Here is a 27,424-nt window from a genome sequence, read left to right as displayed (position 1 = left end):
GAGTCAAGACACTCAACCAACTGAGCCGCCCAGGTGCTCTAGAAATTCCTCATTTTTAAAAACACCAGGGTTTCCAGTTGTAGATTTCTTAAGGGGTGTGGTGGTCATATACTTTTTATGCTTGTAAAAAATTTCTGTTTTAGTGACATTATTGATACTTTATTATCAGGGGTCCTATATCTAAAATAGTAATCTGTACTTTGCATACTAGTGACTGAATGGATACCAGCCTTGACATTAGAGCAGGGTTCTGTAAGCCTGTAACTGCCAGGCATTAGTCTTTTAGTTGCTGGATCGTGAGGAGGTCTTAGAGGTCTGGGGCAAGGGAATAGCATTGTGCAGTATACCAGGGAAGCAGGGTCAGGGCTGTGTGACTATTTACCAACTGGTTCAGAAATATTTTAAAACTTTAACAAGAGTGATTGTTAAAATGCATATTGCCCTATTTCTTGGTAGTTCAGTTATGAATAAATTACATTCTTATATCTGATTCTGCCTCTCCAAGTTAGTTTGTGTCTCTGTAGAGGAGCTTGTACTTTGCTGACCTTGATGTTCTTCTTAAGATAATAATAATAAAAAAAAAAACCTTTAATCTGACTTTTAAAAAAATATTGATATTTGATTCAGGAAAAGACTAATGAAGCAAGTATTTTTGATATTAAAAATTTTAGTTCTCTGTCAAGGGAAAGAATGAGGAAATTCATTTATTTTAAAGAGAGCTTATGATTAATTTGGTTGTAAATGTATAGTGACTAAACATTCCATAAAATATTTACCTTGTAATTTGGATTTTCATGTCTGGTTTGCATACAGCAAGAATAGAATCAATTTTCCTTTGTTGGTAATTTAGTTTCTGGAAGGAGATTTATGACCCTGAGGCAGATACAGCCTTTGGGTAGACCTTGTGATAATTTAGTCATGTCAGGAAGGGCATAGATGTTTATAGAAAACCAGAAGTGCGGCACCCTGGGTTGCTTGGCAGTTTAGCACCGCTTTCATCCTGGGGCATGATCCTGGAGACCCGGGATTGAGTCCCACGTCAGGCTCCCTGTGAGGAGCCTGCTTTTCCTTCTGCCTGTATCTCTGCCTCTCTCTCTCTGTCTCTCATGAACAAATAAGTAAAATCTTTACAAAAAAAAAGAAAGAAAGAAAAGAAAAGAAAACCAGAGGTGTATCTAGCTGATATGACATGAGTCAGGCTGACCAGCTAAGCACCTCCATTGAAAGGTATATAGCCTATTTATTAAAAATCTTTTGTTTACTTCTCAAGTCAGACTGGTACCAGTGAGTAGATAATGTGTTAGAATAATCTGTTTCCTATTTCTTACAGACATACCTCACTTGAAGCTAAGAATTTCGAAATGTTTCAGAGCTTGTATGTATATAGCCTGAATTTTTCTGTATTTCAGTGATTTGTTGATGCTCTTTTTATGAGTCACTACATTAAGCCACTTGGTGGATGCAGTAATCATATTACTTCATTGATTCTAAGACATTCTGTTTCTGTTTTTCACATTTTAATCTCTGAATTTGGTGAGATTTTGAAATTGGTTTTGCTGAAGTGGTAGAAGTTATGGTATAGTTGTATGAAAACCTGCCATTGGTGGCTGATGTGGTGAGCTGAATAATGGCCCCCTATTGTGTGTCCATCCTAATCTTTGAAACCTTTGCAGCTTCGACTGACTGTTGGGGATATTATCCTCAATCTAGGTGGGCCTAATATAATCACAACAGACCTGGTTGGAGAGAGTCAGGAGGAGTCAGCCAACAGACAAAGTAATGTGACCACAGAAGCAGAGGTGGGACTAATGTGCTCTGAAGATGGAGAAAAGGGCTGGCCACTAGAAGCTGAAAAAAACAAGGAAGTGGATTCTCTTCTTGGAGCCTCAGAAGGAACCATCCCTGCCCATGACACTTTGACCTTAGCCCGGTGAACTGATTTTGGGCTTCTGACCTACAGAACTAGAAAATAGTAAATTTGTGTTGTTTTAGGCCACTATGCTTGTGGTAATTTATTACAGTAGTAGGAGCTAATATGCCTGGTAAATTTAAAAAGCAGCAGCATTAAAACACCTTAGATGTAATGAAATACAGTATATTATTACTTTCTTTTGTTTCAGATGATAGAGTAAAATGTGTAAAATGCCACAAAAAGTTCAGATCTCTATATTTGTTCTTACACTAGGGTATAAATTGCTTTCAGTAGTGGAAGCTCTTAAAGTGTTGTTTAAGAGCTTCTTTTTACTTATCCTGTAGTCCGTATTGATACATCGTGACAAGGGAAATGCCTGATGCAGAAATATTTGATGATTATTTACTAGGCTCCTTTTTTCCCCCAAAAAACTGTGGGAATGGTTTCTATAACCCAGGCACTATGCTAAGCTTTAGGAATATATTAAAGCTGAGATCAAACTAGACTCGTTTTTCACTTAGAGAATTTGCAATCAGACGATTACAATACCATGTGAAAAGTGCTATCATTGTGGTCCAAGATATTGTAGATGCAACATTAAGTAGGCATTCACTTATAGGGTTAGCAGATGTTTTCTAGAAGAGCTAAACTGAGATCTGAAGAATGAGTAAGAATTGATCAGATAAAGGGAAAAGAGGGAATTTTTGAAGGTTCCAGGTAGAGAAGAAGAGCTTAGCTTGTGTGAAGGGTCAGAGGTGAACAAACATGGCTTGAGAAAAATTTGGCATGGCCCAACTGTTTGTGGAATAGTGATTCTCAGCCTTTTCATACTCATGGCTACCTTTGGGCTAAAATTTTAGTTGGTGGCAGTTTTGAAGGAATTAAACTTTAGACTTTAGAATTTAATTTTTTTTTTAATTTAAAAAGCGGATTTCAGAAAAGTAGCATATTTATTTGATCCCCTTCAGAAGCCTTTACAAGGCAACTTAACTGCTCTCACTAACCCCTTTGATGGCCTTTTGAGATAAAGCTCTAGCATATAGTCTTTCCTGATGTCCTGCTGTGGTTTCTTTGCTCTCTCCTACAAGGTCATCATTCTGTGTCACTTTGACCTAACGATAGGCACCATTAGTTTAGCAAAATTACATTTTATTTACTGATCAAACTTAGGTAGACTCATGTGAATGGCTTGTAGTATAGCAGTATATTAAGGCACACCTGTTGAATATCGTTGTGAGGAGCGGTGAGCAATGAAGTAAGAGGGCCATCATGAAGGGCCTTTGTGTTCATTTTTTTCTTTGCTGCTGTAACAAATTTACCAGAGATTGGTGGCTTAAAATAACATGAATTCATCATCCATAGGTTAGAAGTCTAACAGGGCTGAAATCAAGGTGTCAGTAGGGCTGAATTCCCTCCTAGAGATTGTGGGAGAGTATCCATTTCTTTGCCTTTTCCTGCTTCCAGAGGCTGCCCACATTCCTTGAGTCATGGTCCCCTCTTTATCTTCAAAGCCAGCAACCTCATCTCTGAGGATCTTGTGTAGTCACATCTCCCTGACTCTCTGCTGCCTCCCTCTTCTACTTTTAAGGACTCTTGTGATTACATTGAGCTCACTTGGATAATCAAGGCTTTTCTCCCGATTTTAGGGTCACAGATTAACAATCCTAACACAATCTGCAACCTCAACTCCCTTTGCCATGTCACATATTATATTCATATGTTCTGGTGATTAGGACATGGACATTTGGGATGGGGGAGGGATTATTGTGCCTTCCATTGTTTTATAAACTATGTTAAAGCGTTTGAATTTTTTGTTGTTGGCAAGAAAAACTGTTAGAAAGCTTTAAATGAAGAAATAATCGGATTTGCTTTTTAGGAAAATCACTCTGGTTATGTGTGGTTCGGTCAGTTGTCTAAAAAAATAGTGTCATACAAGGGGCACCTGGGTGGCTCAGTTGGTTAAGTGTCTACCTTCAGCTCAGGTCATGATCTCAGGGTCCTGGGATCGAGTCTCTAGTCGATGAGTTTCCCACTCAGGGGGAAGGAGTCTGCTTCCCTCATTGCCCTCTGCCCCAGCTTGTGTGTGCACGCATTCTCTCTGTCTCTCTCTCTCCCTCCCTCCCTCAAATGAATAAATAAAATCTTTTAAAAATTGTGTCATACAATTTAATAAGTCATTGCCAGCACTTTTTTCCATTGATGTTTTAAAAACTTATTTTGCAATAATTTTAGATTTGCAGAAGTGATATAGTACAGAAAATTCATTGTTCTTCACTCAGCTTCCTCTAAAGTCTTATATCTTCTTATGTCTTAACATCTTACAAAACCATGGTATGTTTATCAGAGCTAAGAAATTAACATTACTGAAATGCCATTAGCTAAACTATACGATTTCCACCATTTTTTTTTTTCTGTTCCTGGATGTAGTCCAGGATATCATGTTGTATTTAGTTGTCATGTCTCCTCTGATCTGTGACAGTTTCTTAGTCTTTCTGTTGGCTTTTTAGGACTTTGACAGGACCAGTTAGTTGTTTTGTAGACAGTTCCTCACTCTACTGATGCTTTCTCATGATTAGCGTGGGGTGGAGTCTCAATAATTTATTAATTTTTAGGAAGAATACCACAGAAATGAAGTGCCCTTCTTATCACATCATATCAGGGATTATATGTATCACCTTGTTTATTCCTGGTCATGTTAACCTTGGGCATTTGATTTAAGGAATGTCTTAGCTCAGGCCTCTATGACAAAATACCATAGACTGGGTGGCTTAAACCATAGCCATTTATTTTCTCACAGTTTTAGGGTCCAGAAATCTTTGATCAGAGTGACAGCATGGTTGGTTCTGATGAGGACCCTGTTCCTGACTTGCAGATGACCATCTTCCTGCTATGTGCTTACATGGCTTTTTACATGCATGAGGAGAAAGGATACTAAATTCCATCATGAGGATTTTTTGCTTGTGATCTAAACTAAGCCTAATTACTTCCCAAAGGCCCCACTTTAAACCATCAAATTAAGGGATAGAGCATCAACATGAATTTGGAGGGAGATATTCAGTCTATAACGGGCTGCCAAGTTCCTCCACTGCAAAATTAATATTCTTTTTCTACTCTATGTTAGGAGTAACTTCAGCCTGCATTTAACAGATAGGGAATTAAGAATTAAATTCCACCTTCTACAGTGAGATGGATAAAGTTATTTGTAGGCATATGCTAAAATCATCACAGTAATTCATAAATATTCTTGGGAAGATAATTTAATATCCTATTGCTTCTTAAAATTTCTTCCACTACTGGTAGCATTCCTCAGCGGCTCATACCTGCAGTCTTCTGCTGTGGAATTCTAATGGTAATTTTCTCTTTCCCTCAGTTACTCTACATTTCTTATTATTTGGAATTTTTCTGAAAGGAAGACTTGCCCCTATTTTCCCATTTTAAAATGTTTTCAGTTATTTTTATTATTGTGGACCCATGAATATTGACTTTTTTCTTTGGATTATAATCGAGTACTATCATGATTTATATTTGTTACCCAAATTGTTACAGCTTCGGCCATTGGCTGTTCTTTCAGGTTGCCTCCTGTGTCTCTTTGCCACCACCCTTTTGTCTTTTGACTGCTTCCTTACTTTCTGACACTACAGTATTTTGTCCTCCCCCTACCCCAGCACTAGAATCAATCCTTTGTCTGAGAAGCCCTGGTTCCTTTTGTTGGGGCATGGTATTTGGAAACTGAGACCTGGGCCCTGGATGTGGTTATAGCTACTGGAGTATCATTGCTTTTAGGCTTTCTCAGTAGACAGAAGTTAGGAGATATGTATGTATGTACTAAATTATGTATGTGAACATCTTTGTAATTTTATCTACGTCTCTCCATCTGTGTATATGTATCACCTAAACATCCTTCAGTTAGGTTATCATGTATGTAATGCAGTTAGACTGATTTGTCAGTCTTCATTCTATTCTGGATTATCTTGACATCCTAGTTAATTTTTTCACAAAAATATAACTTGCTTTCATTCTTTGTAGTGTACAGCTCTATGGGTTTTGACAAATGGCATACAGTCAAGGATCTACCACCACAGTATCATATAGAACAGTTTTGTTACTACAAAAAGTGTCCTTAAGTAGTCCCCTTGTAACATCATCTCGTCCTCCACCACCCCTGACAACTGTTTTGCTCTGCTTTCCATTTCTGTCAGTCTGCTTTACCAGAATGTCATATAAACGGAACTATAAAATATGTAGTCTTTTGGATCTGGTTTCTCTCACTGAATTACATTCATCTATGCTGTTGCATGAATCAGTTTGTTCCCTCTTATTGCTCTGTACTATTCTATTGTGTGTGTGTACCAGGATTGTTTATCCTCTGTTGTTGAATATCTTGACTGTTTATTCTAGTTTTGGGTGATTGTGAATAAAGCTGCTGTAAACATTCATGTACTGGTTTTTGTGTGAACACGTTTTTTGGCTCACTTAGTTAAACGTGGGAGTAACACTGCTGGGTCAAATGGTAAATACAGTTGACTCTAAACAACACAGGTTGGATCCACTTATATGCAGATTTTTTTTTCGATAAATACAGTACATTACCATAAGTGTGTTCTCTTATGATTTTCTTAGTAACATTTTCTTTTTTTATAGCTTACTTTATTGTAGGAATAAAGTGTATATACACAGAATACAGTATGTATAGTAACATAAAAAATACGTGTTTGAGTTTATGTTATTGGTAAGCCTTCCGGTCAACAGTAGACTATAGTAGTTAAGTTTTGGGGGGGAGTCAACTTATACTCAGATTTTCAACTATGCAGAAGGTTTGTGCCCTTAACCTCTGCATTGTTCAAGGGTCAACTGTATATATTTAACTTTACTAGAGCTTTCCAAACTTTTCCAAGGTGGCAAAATAGTACTATTTTGCATTCCCTCCAGTAATGAATGAGAGTTCCTGTTGCGCCACCTCTTTGCCAGCATTTGATATTTTGAGATTTTTTTGTTATTTTAATCATTCTAATGAATGGTAGCAATATCTCATGGTTTAATTTGCATTCCCTAATGATTAATCATGAGCATCTTTGTGTTTGTTTATTGCCATTCCTGTATCTTCATTGCTGGTTATATTTTCAGAACTTTTACCAATTTTTTGGTTGGGTTGTCTGTTTTCTTACTGTTGGGATTTAAGAGTTCTTAAGTTCTGGATACAAATGATCGGGCATGTGATTTGCAAATATTATTTTCTTGCCTGTTGCTTGTCTTATAATTCTCTTGGTGCTTTTTGTGGAGAAAAGTTTTTGATTTGATAAAATCTCTTCTTAGTGTTTTCTGTTCTTGATTATATTTACATACTCTTCTATATTTTCTTCTAGGTGTTTTTAAATTTTACATTTAGATTTTACAATTTGACTTAACTTTTGCTTAAGACCTGAGACATGGGCAGCCGGGGTGACTCAGCGGTTTAGCGCCGCCTTCAGCCCAGGGTGTGATCCTGGAGACCGGGGATCAAGTCCCACGTCGGGCTCCCAGCCTGGAGCCTGCTTCTCCCTCTGCCTGTGTCTCTGCCTCTCTCTGTGTGTCTCTCATGAATAAATAAAAGCTTTAAAAAAAAAAAACCTGAGACATGTGTTGAGGTTCATTTTTTGAATATGGACTATGGCAGCAGCATTTGTTGAAAAGATTCTTTCCTTCATTGAATTGGCTGACATCTTTGTCAAAAATCAGTTGGCTGTATTTTTGTGGCTCTATTTCTAGACTTTTTATTATGTTCTTTGTGTCTGTCCTTTCACTGGTGCCACACTTTCTTGATTATTGTAGCAGATAAAGCAGGCCTTGAAATTGGGTACTATAGGGATGCCTGGGTGGCTCAGCAGTGGAGCATCTGCCTTCAGCTCAGGGCTTGATCCAGGTCGGGGGATCAAGAACCACATGGGGTTCCTTGTGGGGAGCCTGTTTCTCCCTCTGCCTGTGTCTCTCTGCCTCTCTCTGTGTCTCTCATAAATAAATAAAATCTTAGGGGGGAAGAAAAGAAATTGGGTAGTATAAGACCCAACTGTTATTTTTCAGAGTTTTTGTTTTTGAGATTTTGCCTTTCCATAGAAATTTTAGAATCAGCTTGTTGATACCTATAAATATGAATATTGGTATTTGGTATTTGCTATTGGTATTTGTATTGGGATTGCATTACAATTTAAAGATTGAAACTGAGATAGTTTGTATCTTCATACCAAGTCTTTTAGTCCACAAATATATCGTTCCATTTATTTAACGAAATCCTTCATTTCTTTCATCAGTGTTGTGTAGTTTTTAGCATTTTAAGTACTTTTTTGTGATGTTATAAATAGTATTGTTCTAAAAAAAAATTAAATCCTGTATGTTCATTATTGAGTTTGAAAAGTGCATTTGACTCTTACATATTGACCTTGTATCTTGTGACTGATAAACTCAATTATTAGTTCCAGGCTTTTCTTTTTTCTTTTTTTTAATCCTGTCATTCTGTAAATATAGTTTTATATGATGGAAAGATATTCAAGTCAGGCTACATAAACAGATCATTTAATAATGTACATTATAATTCTACTTTTGTTTAAATTAGGTAAAACCAAAAAGAAATTATTGGGTAGCTGTGCATCGGAATATTGATAGTTATCTCAGGTAATATGATTATGGATGATTTTTATCTGATAATCTCCTGTACCTCTTTTTGCAATGATTATATATAACATCTGTAATAAAAATACTTAGAGTTATTTTTCAAAAATTTGACCATCCATGTCTGTAACTAGTTTCTTTCCTCCATAGCCTTTGTCTCTCTCTACTTTAGAAGCATCAAAATACCAGCAGTCTATCCTTTTTTTTTTTTTAAGATTTTTAAAAAAATTTATTTATTCAGAGAGAGAGAGAGAGAGAGGCAGAGACACAGGCAGAGAGAAAAGCAGGCTCCATGCAGGGAGCCTTACCTGGGACTCATCCCTGGTCTCCAGGATCACACCCGGGGCTGCAGGCAGCACTAAACCGCTGCGCCACCGCCACCGGAGCTGCCCCCAGCAGTCTTTTCTTATATATGCTGCAGAACCTTTTGAATCCAAAGAAAGATGCGCATCTAAATTATCCCAGAAAGCCAGTTATTTTTCTTTCTTTCTTTTTTTTTTTTTTTTTTTTTTAAGAAATCGCTAGCCTTAATGAAATGTGGTAGTACCTCAAAATACTTTTATAATTAATGTTTCTAATGTCCAACTTAAATGTTTAGGCCTAGGTTGAAAGCCTTCCATACATACTGATATTCTCCTTTCTCTTTGTATTTTTCTGTCTTATAGTTGTATTCAACAGGAATTTAATGCAAGCTGCATGTGTAATTTTAAATAGCAAAAAGAAGTAAAGTCAATTTCATTTTATCCAATTATCACAATATATAAAAAGTTCTCATTTTAACATGTGTTCAATATTAAAAATTATTAAAATATCTTATTTTTTATACTATTTCTTTAAAATTCAATGTATCTTAAAGCACTTCTCAAATCAAATTAGCTATATTCTAGTATGTAGTAGCCATGTGTCACTAGGGACTGCCATTTGGATAGTACAGGTCTGTAGCGCATGTAAATGATTCCAGGTGTTTTTACCACTCGTGATAGACCCAGTTCTCAACCCTTAGTTGTTTTTTTCTTTCATTCTTAACTGGTGTACCTGATTCAGTTTTTTTTTTTTTTTATATCTTACACCTTACAGCTCTCAAATAATATATTCTAGGAAGGAACTATTTTTCTAACAGAATAGAACAACTTAGTGCATTCTGTACATATATACACATATTATGTTTAACTTATCTGAAGACAATGTTTTCTTTTGTAAGAATTATTGAAACTGAGATGTCTGGACTTTTAAGAATATAATGCATTTTTATGTTAAGTAAAGATGGGTTTTTTCAGTTCTAGAATCTGGATTCTGAACTTTTAAAAATAGTAATTAGTTGTTATTTTCAGTTGCTATTACTACATAACAAATTATTCCAAAACTTAATGGTTGAAAACAGCTATTTTATTAAGCTCACAGATTCTGTTGAGGAATTTGTACAGGGCAAGGCCAAGATAGCTTTGTGCTGTGATGTCTAGTATCTCAGCTTGGAAGACTCCAAGGTATTTTGATGGCCAAAGTTTGGAATGATCTGGAAGGTTCATTTATTCATATGTCTGGTACTTGGGCTAGAATGACTCAAACTTCAAATCTGGATGCCTAAAGGTGACCTCTCCATGTGGTTTGACTTTTCCAGACCTTGGCAGCTGTGAAATAATTGGCCTTCCTACATAGCTAGCTGTTCAGGGATCCATCCACATGCAGATATTCCATCAACAACATAGAAATTGAATTGTCTCTGATTAAGCAGGGGAATCACAAAGCTTCGCTTCTGCCATTCTTTATTTGTGGAAGCTGTTATAAGCCTTCTCAAATTCAAGGGAAGTAGACAGATTTCACCCTTTTATCAGCACAGTATCAAAGAATTTGGGGACCATGTTTTAAAACTGCCACAATTGCTGAGGAAATTATAGGAAATACGGGCAAATGAAACTGCTAATACTAATGAAATGTCCATAATTTACTCTATAGATTGTGTTGAAGATAAAAGAGCATAGGTATATGTAACCTGTGTATTTGTAGTATTTGCCAGGCTGTTTTTAATATATACATAAAAAATAAAACTTTAATGTTAGAGTTGGTATTGTACTCTAAATTTTAAAGTTGAAGAAAATGTGTTTCCTATTAGATCACAATAAGACAAAATTTTTAAAAATATTTTATTTGTCCTAGATACCATTTTCTTTTCATTTAAGCTGATCCTTATGTTTATTTTTTTTAAGTAGAGGCTTTTGAAAATTGATTTAAAATATTTGAAAGGAAATATTTTACTTCCAAAGGAGTCTTGATTCATTTATCATTTGACCAAATTATTTTCACATGCTTTTCAAACATTTAGATCTTGATATAGAATAAAAAACAGTGAGTATCAACACATAATTCACATTCCCCCAAAGTAAGTACTTTCTTTGATGGACTGAGAAGTAAAAAGGTTTCCTCTGGTAGGTAGTTCACTTCTGATAAATTTTAGCATCTAGGTAAAATATTCCTGTTAGTTTTAGAAGAATGACATTTTGAGTAGCTTGGACGTACTGATGAGTATTTCCCTGTTTTTAGATCATGAACCACATTTAGCATGGATGAACCACATTTATTAAGTGGATAGATATTTAAATAGATTTCTCTAATTCTGACCTGGCTCTTCTCTTGACTGATACAGTCTTACTAGCATAGAGTTTTCAGAGACTGAAGTCAAAAGTAGCAAACCGGGGCAGGTGGGTGGCTCAGTGGTTGGGCGGCTGCCTTCAACTCAGGTCATGATCTGAGGGGTCCTGGGATTGAGTCCTACATCAGGCTGCCCACTGGGAGCATGCTTCTGCCTCTGCCTATGTCTCTGCCTCTTTCTCTCTCTGTCTCTCATGAATAAATAAATAAAATCTTAAAAAAAAAAAAGTAGCAAACCATCTTTGTGTATTTAAGGGAAGGAGAATATTTCACTTTTTTTTGGCATGTTAGTGAAAGTTTCCTATCAGACTCTTTTCCTTTTTTTTTTAAATAATTTTTTAAAAATTTTTATTTATTTATGATAGGCACACAGTGAGAGAGAGAGAGGCAGAGACACAGGCAGAGGGAGAAGCAGGCTCCATATACCGGGAGCCCGATGTGGGACTCGATCCCGGGTCTCCAGGATCGCGCCCTGGGCCAAAGGCAGGCGCTAAACCACTGCACCACCCAGGGATCCCTCTTTTCCTTTTAAGTAAATAAATTCTTTCAGGTGAACTATGACCATGTAAAATATCCTATAAGAAAAGGAAAGTATACACGCAGTAAAACGGTGTTAGTTTGGGTTCTTTGAATATTTCTTGGAATTAAAAAAGTATGGATGTCATTTTTTCCTTACAGTTTGATTACATAAGTTATCTTTTTTCTGCCATAGTATATGTATTTATGTGACCAAAATTAAGATCCCACTACATTATTGAGTAGAAATTGAAACCAGAATAAGGAAAGATAAGCCCGGGCAACCCGGGTGGCTCAGGGGTTAAGCACCTGCCTTTGGCCCAAGGTGTGATCCTGGAGACGCGGGATCGAGTCCCGCGTGGGGCTCCCTGCTTGGAGTCTGCTTCTCTCTCTGCCTCTGTCTCTCTGTCTAATGAATAAATAAAATCTTTAAAAAAAAAAAAGGAAAGATAAGACCTATTCATATATCTTTTATAAAGAATGTTTTTATATTTTTATGTTTTATTTTTTTAATTTTTAAAAAATTTTTATGTTTTATATTTGTATACATTATTATAGCAAGGAATACAGTGGCACTTCCTTTGTGCCAGAGAACTTGAAATAGCTTGTGAATATTTTTTTTTACTACACTTTCATTTGAAGTATGGCACAGATAATGAATTCCTTCCACAACATAGGAAAATTAGATTCTAGGAAAAAATTTACTCTTCATTGGACCCAAGACTGGAATTCCATTGTTTGGGAACTATTGATCATTTGCTGGGCTAAGGAAAGCCAGCCAGACTTTAGTATAGTATGGGGTAACGGATTGTTTAAAAGCATGGATTTGAGCCAGATTACTTAATTTATCTTAGTCCTGGTATGTCCTAAATATGTGACTGTATTAAAGGACTTCTGTGCCTCATTTGCCTGATTTGTAGAGTGAATATAATGATATCATTTACTTCAAGGGACAGCGAGTGGCACATAATGTAATATGTTTAATATTTATAATAAATCTAAGATTAATGTTAATATGAATGATATTGATAAAAATATATTTTATAGTGTTCAAAGATATGGATATATGTCAATGAAAGGATTGAAAGCATTAGAGGAAAACATGAGTGTATATTTATGTAATATTAGAATGGGGAAGGCTCTATTAAGTATGATTTAAAAATTTATTGGTGCAGCTTGGGTGGCTCAGTGGTTGAGCCTCTGCCTTTGGCTCAGGTTGTGATCTTGGGGTCCAGGGATCAAGTCCTGCATCAGGCTTCCCACAGGGAGCCTGCTTCTCCCTCTGTCTGTCTCTGCCTTTCTCTGTGCGTCTCTCATAAATAAATAAAATCTTTAAAACGAAACAGAAAACATTTACCAAGCATGAAAGAAAGATTTTACTGTATAAAAAAGAACAAAGTCAGAAAACAGTAACCCAAGCAAAAATATATGTAGTACATAATAATAACATAAGGTTAAATTTCTTAGTACACAAGAACATTTATAAATCATTATGGAAAGCACAACTCTGTGGAAAAAGAGCAAATAATAAAGAAAGACACATTAGTAGCTAAGAAATATTTGGAAAGATTCTTAGCATTACTTAAAGTTAAGTAAGTACCTGGAATTTTTCTCCCCTATCAGATTGGCAAAGCCTGAAATGCTACTCAATGTTGGAAAGATGAGGCAGTCCTAAACATTATTTATAGGAGGTATAAATTGATAGACTTTTTGAAGAGATATTTGGCAATAATTGTCAATTTCAAAACACAAACCCTTTGAACTCTCAAGTTTCACTTCTAGGAACTTATCCTACAGATTCATCACAGAGGTTAACCTCATAAATATAAATTTACTCCTCTTATCAAAGGGAATTTAGTAAATGTTACATTTATACTGAAATGCTGTTTAGATTTTTAGAAGAATGATGAAGATTTATATATGCTAAGAGAAGGATATTCAGGCACATTAAGTAAAAGAAAAGCAGGTTGCTGATTTGTGTCATGAAGGATACACAGGAAACCGTTAAGTATAGCTATATGTGGGAAGAAGGATATCAGCTACTAGGGAAAGGGGGAATTGTACATTTTACTTTATGTTCTTCACTGTTTGAATTTTTGTTTTTACAGTAGGTATATTGTTACTTTTATATTTTTTTAAAAAGCTAATAAAAAAGGTTTACATTTCATCTGTGCTGGGTATAGTAGTTATCTATTGCTGTATAACAAAATACCCCAAAAGCTATCGACTTATACGACAGATATTTAATCTCATAGTTTCTGAGGGACAGGAACTTAGGAGCAGCCTTGCTGGGTGGTTCTGACTTTGGATGTCATGAGATTGTAGTCAAGCTATCAACTGGGGCTCTAGTTTTCTCAAGACTCTGCGGGTATGAAGGATGTACTTCCAAGCTCACTGATGTGATTGTTGGCAGGCCCCAGTTTCTCTTTGGCTGTTGGCCAGAGTTCAGTTCTTTGCCTCATGGATTTTTCCATAGGGTTCTTCATAGCTTGGCAACTTTGTTCAAACTGAGTGATCTGACAGGGAGCCAGCACCCAAGATTAGGCTAATCTTGAAAGTGATATATCATTACCTCTGTGATATGCTATTGGTCACACAAATCAGTCTTGGTATGTTGTGAGAGGTTGTAAATTTACACACAAGGTATGAATACCAGGAGGTAGGGATCACTGGGGCCCATCTTGGAGGCTATGCTACCACAGTGGGTCTGTAACAGTGTATGTCTTTTTTGACAATTTGGGGTTATGGAGAAGTAAATTAATTAGGGTAACATTTGATGGGACCTATGCTTAAAAATTAATTTTCTCTATGCCAATGCCTATAAATGTTTGCTTTTCTTTTTCAGGTCCAGCACAAAATCAAATGCAGATTCCATCAGGGTATGGATTGCATCCTCAAAACTATATTGCTCCCTCAGGACATTATCCTCAAGGACCTGGGAAAATGACCTCTTTGCCATTGGATAGCCAGTGTGGTGATTACTACTCTGGTCTCTATACAGTACCGACACAAAATATGGTGACTCCTAATACAGCAAACCAACAACCAGGAGCACAGCAAATGTATGGCAGGGGTCCTCCTGCCCCTCATATTGTGGGATCCACTCCGGGATCTTTCCAGGGTGCCACGTCATCAACATCCCATTTGCATACGAGTGCCTCCCAGCCGTACTCCCCTTTTGTGAATCACTACAGTAGTCCAGCCATGTATCCTGCCAACTCTTCTGTTGCTTCTCAGGGATTTCCCTCTACTTGTGGTCACTATGCTATGTCAACTGTTTCTAATGCTGCATATCCCAGTGTTTCATACCCTTCTCTGCCTGCTGGTGATCCATATGGGCAGCAAATGTTTACCTCACAGAATGCTCCAACTGTTGGGCCTGTCAGAGAGGATTCCTTTCCTGGTCACAGTACAGCCATCAGTCATCCAGCACACCTCCCACCTCCTCCGTCACACCAATACCACCAGCAGCAGGGTCTTTCAGGATGCAATACTCTTTCGTGGTCAGCTTCAGGCCTTCCGTCAGCCCAAGATAATCTCACCCGAAACCACACTGGCTCCCTGGCTACACCCAACAGCAACCCAACAAATACTGGTAGGTTGAATGAAGAGTTCACCAAAGCATGGCTGAAAATCAGTGCCATTTCCAATCAGATTTTTATTTGCATGAAGGTTTAAGATGGTATTGCCTAATAGACAAATTGAAAATTTGCTCATCTTTGTAGTTTCTTTCTTTATTTATTGCAGTATTTTGCAACATCTGCCTGAACTGTTTCCCTTCACCTATTCAGTTAGCCACCTAACCATCTACCTTGCACAGAGCTGTGTTCCTTGTCATGACCGGGATCTCAGTCAATATTTATTGATGTATTTTATGCCACTGCAGTAGTTGTCTTTAGTAGGAGTTAGGTGTGGGGCAAAATGGGAGGGTCTCTTTGGGTATATGCTTTGTTAGCCACTACTTTCTTTTTTATATTGTTTTATATTTTTCAAACTTGTTACTATTCAGCTAGAGCCTTACTGTAGAATACCACACAGATTTCTCTTAAGTGAGCCCCTATTAGTAATGCTCACAGAAAATACTGTATATGTATATAATGCATAGGAATACATACTAAAGCTTATGTTTTATCTTCCCAAATTGGTAAATTAGGATGAAGGGTGGGAAAGTGGGAGAAAGATACATGAAGAATACTTTTGTGATTAGTCCTTCTGACCTTCCTAAAGCAAGATATAGTTAAATCTATTAGTTTGAAAATTATGTTTGTAACTTATAAGGTCATTTTAGTGTAGGGTTTCTATATCTTACACTCATTTTTTATTTTTTTTTCTTATTTTTTTTCTTACACATTTTAATTCAGCTTGTGAGCTTGAACTTAACAAAATATGCTCGAATTGAATGAGAGTGTAGGTAAAGAATGGGAACTGGTCAAGCTGTTGTAGTTTTCTGAATGATGTCTTTGAATTGTCTATCAGAGTCCAAATAGCCATAAAAGTCAAGGATGCCATAGAATAGTATTCTTCCTTGAACAGTTAGATTGTTTAAAATTAGAACTTTGAAATATTATATCTGAACCATACATTTGAGATCATCTATTCTTTCACTGCTGTTATTTAGAAACACTTGGCTGCAAACAGCTAATAGTAGTTTGAACAAAAAAGGTGGTATTTTTCTCACATAACAAGTCTAGGTAGATGTAGTGGATCCCAGTGTCTTCAGTGTCTTTTTCCTCGCTACTCTACCATCCTTTGCATGTTGGTTTATAGAAACAGAATAACTTCTGTACCTGTAGACATCAAGTCAGAATTAGAAGCAGGAGGAAGGGAAAGGAAGGAAGATGGGGTAGTGGTACTGACAGACTTGCCATATCATTTGCCAAAGCTGTTTTAAAAGACAGACCCTTATTTTAGGGAAGGTTAGAAAATGAATACCTAACTTTGTAGCCTTCATGATAGAGGCAAGCAAGAAAGGAAGGGATTGGCATTGACTGGGTTTTGGGTAAATCAACTTAAAACATCTGTCACCATTCCCAAATCTGGCTGTGCATCAAAATCACTGGCACAGATTGTGATCTTCAACCTTACTTACTGAGCTAGAATAGAATCTTCAGGATGGTCTTGGGAATCTCTATTTCTGATTTGATCTTATGATGCCTAGTAAAAATTCAAATTCTGTTTCTTTTTGTTTTACAAATGAGGAAAGCTATCCAAATTGGGTTGCCTGCTTGTGGTCATTAATGTTAGAAACCAAGTTTGGGGGCACCTGGGTGGCTCAGTGGTTGAGCGGCTAGGCCTTTGGCTCAGGTCATGATCCTGGGATCCTGGGATTGAGTCCCTCATCGGGCTCCCTGCATGGAGCCTGCTTCTCCCTTTGCCTCTCTGTGTCTCTAGTGAACAAATAAATAAAATCTTTTAAAAAGCAAAAGAAAAACAGGGGCACCTAAGACTCTCAGTGGTAGAGCGTCTGCTTTCAGCTCAGGTCGTGATTCCGGGGAGCCTGCTTCTCTCTCTGCCTATGTCTCTGCCTTTCTCTGTGTCTCTTATGAATAAATAAATAAAGTCTTAAAAAAAAAAAAAAGAAAAGAAAAGGAAAGAAAGAAAAGAAAGAAAGAAAAGAAACCCGAGTTTGTCCTTGAGGTCTTTCTTTGACTCCCAGCCTTCCATTCTCAGAACCAGGGCTTTCTGTTCCCTAGAAATTGTTTTCTTTCTCTCTTCTGCAGCAGTCTTTTTACAGATCAGCTTATCCTCAGGTCCCTCTGACTTAAGGATTTTGTGACTTTGTGACAAAAAAAAGAAATACAAATAATTCCTCTTATTTCTGAGATGGAGATGGGACCCTGAATGGAACCAATTATATGGAGATGTAGGATCAGGGAAATATGGGGCACTTGGCTAATGAACAGAATCCCTAATTAGGAAGCAATATCCCTGAAAAAAATATTGAATAAGGAATAAAAATAATTACAAAATTACCTTCTATTTGAATAATTAGTAATTAGTCCTTTATAGAGAGAGATGGGATATATTTCCATTCTTTTAATCCTTTTGCTATACTGTGAAAGCCATAACAAATTAATTTTAGAAATTAATTCATGTTAAATAGGGGGGTGGGTTTTACCTCTAGACTGTTAATTTTTAATTATAGTTTAGAGGTTGACTAATATATCTCAGGTTAATTTGACACTTTTTTTCACCATTTCAAAGGAAATAAAGAGGTTATTTTTAAAACATACTTTGAAATTAAATATTATAGAAGTTCCCAAATTTTCTCAGTTGAATTGATGTGTATCAATATTTTTTTTTCATGGTGCCTCAAGGAACTTAGTAGTAATAGTTCATAAGGTATTTGCAGATATCACTGTGTTTCTCTTAGAAATTGAAAATACCCTTGGTAGTTTTTTATAATGAAAAAAACTGAAAGTAAAGATTTTCAGCACTAGAAGTTTTGGCCATTGATTTCTAGAGATAATCACAGTTAGCAATTTTTTGTGTATCCATCCCGAAATTCTCTACATGTGCAAGTGCTTACAGGTATCATAAGCACCACATACATACCTAAGATAATCATTAAATAGTGAGGAACTATTTTGTATGATACACTAAATAACATGAAACTGTTGAAATTTGTAATTTTTTGGTTAACTTATGTTACTTTTACTAAATAAAACCCACTTAATCTTAATACAAAAATGTACTATATTGGAACGTAATAAACCGAATTCATTAAAAAAATAAAACATCCCTTAGAATCCTGTGAATTTTTGCAAGGGTGACTTGGGTGCCTAGGTACAAAGTTTGGCAGCCATGGGAATATTGAATTAAATTTTCTAGAAAGACAACTTTTAATTGCTTTGGATACCCTTAAATAATATTGTCACATTAGAATAATAATCTTAGATATTAAACATAGTTTTGTGTGAAAGTCAACCCTCGAGGAATTGACAAAAACAATTGCAGTTTTTTTTTTTTAAGATTTTATTTATTCATGAGAGACACAGAGGCAGAGACTCAGCAGAGGGAGAAGTAGGCTCCTCGAGGGGAACCTGATGTGGGACTCCATCCTGGGACTCCAGGATCACGCCCTGGGCCGAAGGCAGGCGCCAAACCACTGAGCCACCCAGGCGTTTCTAAAAAATAATTTTTTTTAAAAGATTTTATTTTATGAATGAATAAATAAATAAATATTTACTTATTTTATATTTAATATAAAATATATTTTATATAAAATATATTTATAAAATATATTTTATAAATATATTTATTTATTCATTCATTCATTCATGAGAGGCAGAGGGAGAAGCAGGCTCCATGCAGGGAGCCCGACATGGGACTCAATCATGGGTCTCCAGGATCAGGCCCTGGGCTCAAGGCGGCGCTAAACCACTAAGCCACTGGGGCTGCCCCTAAAAGAGAACTTTAAATGGTTATTTCATATGCTTTTTTATAAGAACATGTCAGTATAATTCAGCACTAGAACTTCAAATTTATTATTATTATTATTAAAAGGTCTATTCCAGGGCTCCTGGGTGGCTCAGTTGGTTAAGCATCTGCCTTCGGCTCAGGTTATGATCCCAGGGTCCCACATCCGGTTCCCTGCTCAGGGGGATCCTGCTTCTCCTTCTCCCTTTGCCTGCCACTCCCCCTGCTTGTGCATGTTCTTTCTCAGTTTTTCTCTGTCAAGTAAGTAATTAAAATCTTTAAAAAATAAAAGGTCTGTCTCAAGTATGTATGTCTTGGGTGTATGTTTAGTTGTTAACTTAGGGTAAAATTTTGGCTCCTGTGTAAAAAGTGTCATTTCATTAGGACCATTACTACAGGTAAATCTCTGAAAGTTTAGAAGTTTTTTTTGTAGTTTGAGATGAAGTTAGTTGAATGTGTGACTTTGGGATGTAAAGATGCCCATCTTTGATAGCAAGATGAGTACTGAAATTTCATTTAAAATCATTTTATTAATTTTTTTTACTATACCTTTGCTTTGAAAAGTATATAATTTTATAAATTAGCAAGATAAATCTTGCAAAGATGTAGAATTTTGCCAGAAAATTATTTTCATTAAAATTAATTTTACTTTTTTCCTTAATGAAAATCACATATTAATAGCATATTATGAAATAGTACTATCTGATTAATGGTGTTTTTACCCTGGGCAATTTTATAAAACAAAAAGCATTTCAAAAACTATGTATAAAAAAAACAATAATAAATATCTATATAATCCTAAATAAAAATTCACAGTATACATAACATCAAGATCTAGTTACTGGTAAGTTAATATCTGTCATCTTGGGGTATTGATGTGCCTGAGGAAAAGCAAAATTCTCAGCTTTCCTTGATATTTGATAGTTGAGCTGCAACCTGAAGAATTCTTCATGTGTAAAATAAACTGCAGGCAAAATAAATATTTAAAAGGCAATATTTAAAAAGTTTTAAGAGAAAGTATGGAAGACTACTTCTAGAAACTTGGAGTAGTGAAGGGTTTCTTAAGGAAAATGCACATACAGTAAATTATAGTTGTAAGGAGTAAACATGCTCAACTTGACTAATTTCTAATTAAGAACTTTTCTTCATTGAAAGACATGAAGAAAATAAAAAGACAAGCTGGGAACTAGGAGAAAAAAATACCTTTTTTTTTTTTTTAAGATTTTATTTATTTATTCATGACAGAGAGAGACAGGCAAAGGGAGAAGCAGGCTCTGCGCAGGGAACCCCATGTGGGACTCAAACCCAAGTCTCCAGGATCACACCCTGGGCTGAAGGTGGCACTGGGGGTGCCTGAAAAAAATACTTATAGTATTTATCCAGAATATACAAATAACACATACAAATTAATAAGAAAAAGACCAACAACCGAAGAAGAAAACAAGATGAAACTAAAACATACTCAACTTCATGAATAATCAAGAATAGAAAATTAAAACTAGAATGGGATATCTTTTTATACCTAGTCACAAAATGATAAACATTTGAAAGTCTGACCATACCATTGTCAAGAATGTGGAGTAACAGGAGACTCTTAGACACTTGTTGTGATAGGAGGATTTATTGCTTTAATATTTTAGGAGAATTTGGCGTTAGTGGAATTGAAGATGGCCATACCCCAAAATATAGCCATTACACTTCTAAAATTTGGTGCATGAGTCACCCAGACTCTTGCTAAAATGCTAGTCCTTATTCATCAAATATAGTGTAGCCAGGCCTAAGATTCTACATTTTCATCGTGTTTGTAAGAGATATTGCCAACCTAGGGACTATACTTGAATAGGAAGCCTCTAGAGCACTACGTCCTGTTTAGATGTATAGAACTTACAAGAAATGGTGACATTTGTTTGGGATACTGGGCCAAAAGAACTAGTCTCTCTGGGCCAAAAAGAGCTTATTTCCCACAGGCTGCCCACAGACGGGATTCTGAGTCCCTTACTGCACACCTCATACCCATTTGAGCTATAGCACACACTTTGAGAAGCTCTGCCCTGAGGAAACACCTATATCTGCACCAGGGATGTATTCATGAATATTTATAGCAGCACTGTTTGTGAAAACAAAAAGTGGAAACCCAAAAGTCATAGTGGAATGGATAGATCAATTATATCCTTGCAATGGACTGCTGAACAGAAGTGAAAATGTGATACAGGGCTATACTCATTTACATGAGGGAATCTCAGAAATGTAACATAGGAAGTCATGGAAGAATGCATGAAGAATGGTATCATTACTCAGTTAAAAAACAAGCAAAAATAATGTTTAGGAATACTTGCGTGTGTGGCTATTTAAAAACAAAAACAAGGGAAAAATAAACAATCCAGGAGGGAGGACTTCTGTGAGGAGTAGTACACTGACAGCGTCAGCAGTTTTGGAAGTGTTTATTTTCACAACTGGATGCTGAGTTCATGGGTATTTTATTATGGTTTTACATGTGTATGTATGTACATATGCCTGTATATATCACATAAACTCTCATCTATACCAATTTTACTAAAAAAAGTTTGTGACGTCAAAGCAGGGAGTAAGTGTATTCCTCTTTACTGGGAGAGAGCGTGATAAGTTCAAGGGACTGGAAGATGACCAGTGAAGCTAGAGGATAACAGGCTAGGATAAGGCTAGGGACTTAGAATCATTCCAGGCCTCGTTAGCCGTGTTAGGAAGTGTTGAGGGTAAGTTGTTTTTGTCTTCACCCTGAAGCACTGGCAACATTTTGAAGGATTATAAGCAGGTTGGAGAGTGGCTTTAATGTTCTGGAACAGAGAGGGGCCCTGTTAAACTACTTATCTTTACCTTTATGTGTGGAATTGATTTTGAAAAAGTAACTGTGGGAATAGTCATCCTAGGATGATGGAATTGTTCTTGATTGAGGTGTTTTGTTTCCTTCTGCCAAGTGCCTCTGGTACTACCAGCTTATTGCACTAATTCAAGTCCAGACTCTAGACTCACTGGACTATGAATGTTCTGAACCAAAGCCGCTGGTGTTTGTAAGGATCAGATTCCTGGTTTATCCTTACCCTGAAGTTATAACCCTGCAGAGCACTCTCTTAAAAGTGGAAGTCCAGGATGTCTTATCAGGTACCCCATCCGGTATGTCCTGGCATGTGTCTTCTGGTTCCCATACCCTGCAAAGCCACAGAAAACTGCAGATCAGGTCTGTAGCAGAAAGTGAAAGCAGCTTTGAGTGTTGGCTATTTCTCTGAGTTTCAGTTTCTTAGAGATTTTATTTTAGCTCAGAAAAATTCATTAATAGCACATTAGGTCTTTGATGGTTTTAAGAAAGTATTTTTTTAAACTAGTTTTGAAAGTTATCTTTTTTATATATATTTTTGTTGTTGGACAGTTCTGATTTTTTTTTTTAAGATTTTATTTATTTATTCATGAGAGACACAGAGAAGAGAGAGAGGCAGAGACACAGGCAGAGGGAGAAGCAGGATCCATGCAGGGAGCCTGATGTGGGACTCAGTCCCGGGTCTCCAGGATCAGGCCCTGGACCCAAGATGGCACTAAACCACTGAGCCACCTGGGCTGCCCTGAAAGTTATCTTTAATAGGAGGTTTGGCCTTTACCTCTCGTACTTACTGTGTCTTCCACCCCCTTCCCTTTTCTCCATTGCTCAATTTTATTTTATTTATTTATTTATTTATTTTTTAAATTTATTCATGAGAGACACAGATTGAGAGACAGGTAGAGATATAGGCAGAGGGGGAAGCAGGCTCCATGCAGGGAGCCCGACATGGGACTCGATCCCAGGCTCCAGGATCAGGCCCTGGGTAGAAGGCGGCGCTAAACCGCTGAGCCACCCAGGCTGCCCTCTGTCGCTCAATTTTAGATGATTATATCTTTCTTAGTTTTCACTTTACCCTGTTAAATGTACTTACCACTCTGTTTCGTTAGCAGTTTTAGTGAGTGTATCAGTTATCTAATTGTGGTTTAAAACAAAAATGACTTATTAGTTTTCATAGTTCTGTGGGTTGGTTGGACAGTTCCTCAGCTGGTTTTTCCTGGACTCACCCATGTGTCTTCATTTCGCTGGAGACTTGGCTGGGTTGGAATATCCTAGAACTTCACTCCTATGTCTTGCAGTTGGTGCAGATAGTGTACTGGCATACCTAGGTTTTTCAACACTTTTTTTTATGTATATATTTTTTATTGAAGTTTGATTTGCTAGTATATAGTATAACACCCAGTGCTCATCCCGTCAAGTGCTCCCACTCAGTGCCCGTCACCCAGTCACCCCATCCCCCCGCCCGCCTCCCTTTCCACCACCCCTTGTTTGTTTCCCAGAGCTAGGAGTCTCTGTGTTCTGTCCCCCTCTCTAATTTTTCCCCACTAATTTTCCCTCCTTTCTCCTATAATCCCTTTCACAATTTCTTATATTTCCCGTATGAGTGAAACCATATAATGATTGCCCTTCTCCAACTGACTTACTTCACTCAGCATAATACCCTCCAGTTCCATCCACGTTGATTAACTAACTTCCTTACATGATAGTCACAGATAGCATTTCAAGAGCAGAAGGGCATAGCTACAAGGTTTCTTGAGATTTGAGTTCTGGAACCTGCATACCATTACTTCTGCCACATTCTGTTGAGTAAAGCCAGCCACAAGATTAGCCCTAATTTGGAGGGAGGAAAAGTAGACTCCACTTCTTAATGAGAAGAGTTGCAAAATATTGTGACCATGTTTTCAGTTCCCCACAATGATGTTTGTTCTTCCTAAAAATGATGAATAGCGATTCAGAACTACCTTCCACCTTCTTCCCCCATCCCCCATATTTATATCATTTGTATACTGTGGGACATATAACATGTTTGGGATTTTTTTCTTAATTTTTATTTATTTTAAGTAATCTCTATCCCCAATATGAGGCTTGAACTCATGACCCTGAGACCAAGAGTTGCATGCTCTTTAAATTGAGCCAGCTAGGCGCCCCAACATATAACGTTTTGTTCTGTCACCACATTCCTGTATTTTTTTTAGTCTTAGATCTTCTAAGTTTGTCTCTCTCTATATGCACAAACATCATATGTGTTTAAACATGCATACATGTATGTACATACATATATGCATGTGTTCAGTATATCTTCATTGCTCACAAGTCTTTTCCCATAGGTTTTTTTTTCTCCCTAACTTTGAGATATAATTGACATACTACACGGTAAATTTCAGATGTACGATATGATGATGGATTGATAAATGACACACATATGTGTTATAAAATGATTACCCACAGTAGGGTTAGTTAATATATCCATCATCTGACATGGTTACCTTTTCTGTGTGTGCGGTGAGAACACTTAAGATTTACTGTCTTAGCAATTTCAAGTTTATAACAGTACTGTTAACAACAGTCACCATGCTGTATATTAGATCCCCAGAACTTATTCATCCTAAAACTGAAAGTTTATGGTGACAGATGGTAAGTACACTTATTGCGGTGAGCATTTCATCCTGTAGATAATTGTGAAATCACTATGTTCTACAACTGGAACTACTATAATACTGTATGCCATTGGGTATACATCAATAAAAAATAAAAATTTACAGTTTATGCCCTTTGACCAACATCTTCCTATTTTCCTTTCCCTTCACCCCCTGCCAGGCCCTGGAAACTACCATTCCACATTCCTCTCTGTTTCTATAAGTTCAACTTTTTCTACATATAAATGACACTGTGTACTATTTGTTTTTCTCTGACTTATTTTACTTAGCATCATATCCTCAAGGTCCATCCATTTTGTTGCAAGTGGCAGGATTTCCTTTTTTATGATTGAATAATATTCATGTGTGCATGTTTTTTATCCATTCACACCCATCAGTGGACACGTAGGCTGTTGCCATGGGTTTTTTAGTGACCTCTTGGTTGGCTGAAGATTACCGTCTAGATCCACAGTTTGTTATGACAAAGGCCCACTATGAGTCACATGTCCTTTATTTATTCCAGAAATCCAAATCTGGTCCTACCATTGAGTCCTTACTTAGTTACATTTGAAATACAGCCTCTGATTAGTACAGGAAATAAGATGTGACAGTTTATAATACAAAAGTGGGTCTGAGCTAATACTAGAGACATTTGTGGAATTTATGAACTATATTACTGCAGAAGCAAAGAACCTCTATTCATTTTATCTTAGGTCCCATTGTTTAGTACCATAATGAATTAATAGTAGTGATCATTAGTAAAGAAAAATTGTTTGGGGTTCCTTTTGTTTAAAAAGGTAAGGAGGCTTATGATATGTCTTAGGAAAGTTGCTGTTAAAGATTATTAAAACATTTGGTAAGTTTTCAATTTTTCTGAAAATCATTTCTTTGGACTTCCTTATTTTCTCTATTTAATACTAGATAAATGTAATACTACTGATGTTTCTATAAGAACTTCAAATAAACCATATTTTGTTGGCTTTTTATAGATGTCAAGTTGATTGCTGTGAATGAAATAGTTTTTTGTCTTCAGTTTCAGATTCTTTATCTTGTCCTGTTATGCAAAATGTTCAGCCTCTCAAGTCCAGCCCAGTCGTATCCACTGTTTTAGGAGCCTCATCAACAAGGGTGCCTCCTGCTGCAAATCGTCCAGTTGAGCCGGTAGCCTCAGTTACACAGCCATCAGAGCTGTTACAACAGAAAGGTATTTGAAAGATTTACTATATATAAGTGGAGAGAGAGTACATACACACTACATATACACACACCCTGATTCAAATAGCAGATTTGATTTGATTTTTTAATTTTTTAAAAACGTTATTTATAATCTCTGTATCCAACATGGGGCTCGAACTTATGACCATCAGATTGAGTCGCACACTCTTCTAACTGAGCCACCCAGGTGCGCCTCAAATAGCTGATTATTAAAAAGTCAAAACTGTATAACCATAACTTATAGAAAATAAGAAGTGTAATTTATAATCTCAATTCAAACACTATTTCCTTTTTATATATTAACTTCCAGTCTGTTTATGATTTTTTTTGCATAATTGCAATCATAGCTTACATATCATTTTGTATATTGTTTACATTTATTAAATTATACACAACTCTTCATATATCCACAAAATCATTATAGTCATTTTCACGGCTAATACTTCATTGTGTCAGTGTATTATAATTTACCAACCCATCCCTTTGTTGTGGAACATTTGTTTTCTTGTATTTTAAAAGGTATTATAATTTTCTTTTAGGATAAAGTATCCAAGATTTTTTTATTTAATGAATCTCCATATCCTATTTGATGATTTCTCTACTTATTATAATTAATGAAAGTAATTTTTGACTCAATTTGGAGAATAAGAGGGGTGAAAATGAAACTGTAAGCCATACCGTTGAACAAACAATACAGTTTATTCATTTGCTTGTTTAATATTCTCCATGTGTTAAATAAGCGACAGGTAACTGAAATATGTTGTTTTGACCCTTTTTCCCTACTTTGCCTTTTATTTTGGCAGTATTTTGTTTTCTTTCTGACTAAAATTCCGAATCTATTGATCTTTCCATTTAAAATACTGTATTTTTCATTTCATGAGAGATAATTGAACTGTTACTAGGAATCTATAGTTTGTATTTCCAGAACAACCATTAATACTATCTAAGGAACTGTACTACTTACTATATAGTGACAGCTTCTCACCTTGAATATGAAGAATTCTCTTTCTCTCTTACATTCTGAAATTCAGAAAAAGCACTTTAAGTTGTTTTCACTACTTATTATCTGTTGACTGTGTGGTCAAGAGGACTTTCTATCATTTGATCAGATTATACATTATAAATTTTCTTATTTGGCTTTATAGGAAAATCAACTGCAGCACCATGGAGTGTCCATTGATTCCCAACAAGCCAGTGGGTATATTAGGAATAAAATCTAGTTTTTTATAAGCATTTGTGTTTAAAATGAAGGACTGGTAGGAATGTTTTGCTTATCATGAGTAGAAAAAACTTAAGGGTAGGTTGAGCCCTTAACTGAATTAATGGTATCTTTCCTCTACATTGATGACTACTTTCCATTTCTTAAATATTATGCTCATTTTGACCCTTCACATTGCCCCTGCTAATATCTTTTTTCCTATTACATTCTTTTTTACCATTTTACTTTGAGTACCATCCTACCATTTTACTATAAGTAAATCATTTTGTAAACCACATTCCCACAAAATAATTGTAATACGTTTCCTTTTGGTTCTTACTAATGAGATAGATTTGAAAAGAGGAGCTACCATTTACTGAGCATTTATAATG

At 36.3% G+C, this 27,424-nt stretch overlaps 1 protein-coding gene across 2 annotated transcripts in view; it reads left to right on the top strand.

Moving 5' to 3' along the window:
* Positions 1 to 27,424, top strand: part of SEC24B (SEC24 homolog B, COPII coat complex component) — a 97,466-nt gene that overhangs the window by 6,582 nt on the left and 63,460 nt on the right. For both annotated transcript variants that reach the window (XM_072755488.1, XM_072755489.1), the window contains exons 2-3: positions 14,562 to 15,311; positions 25,653 to 25,823. In XM_072755488.1, coding sequence (XP_072611589.1) covers positions 14,562 to 15,311; positions 25,653 to 25,823 — 921 coding nt within the window. The remainder of the gene's footprint in view (positions 1 to 14,561; positions 15,312 to 25,652; positions 25,824 to 27,424) is intronic.

This window comes from Vulpes vulpes, chromosome 4, assembly GCF_048418805.1.
Source record: "Vulpes vulpes isolate BD-2025 chromosome 4, VulVul3, whole genome shotgun sequence".
Classification (NCBI taxonomy): Eukaryota; Metazoa; Chordata; class Mammalia; order Carnivora; family Canidae; genus Vulpes; species Vulpes vulpes.
The sequence above is the reverse complement of the archived record's forward strand: the minus strand, read 5'-3'. Positions and strand labels throughout refer to the sequence as shown.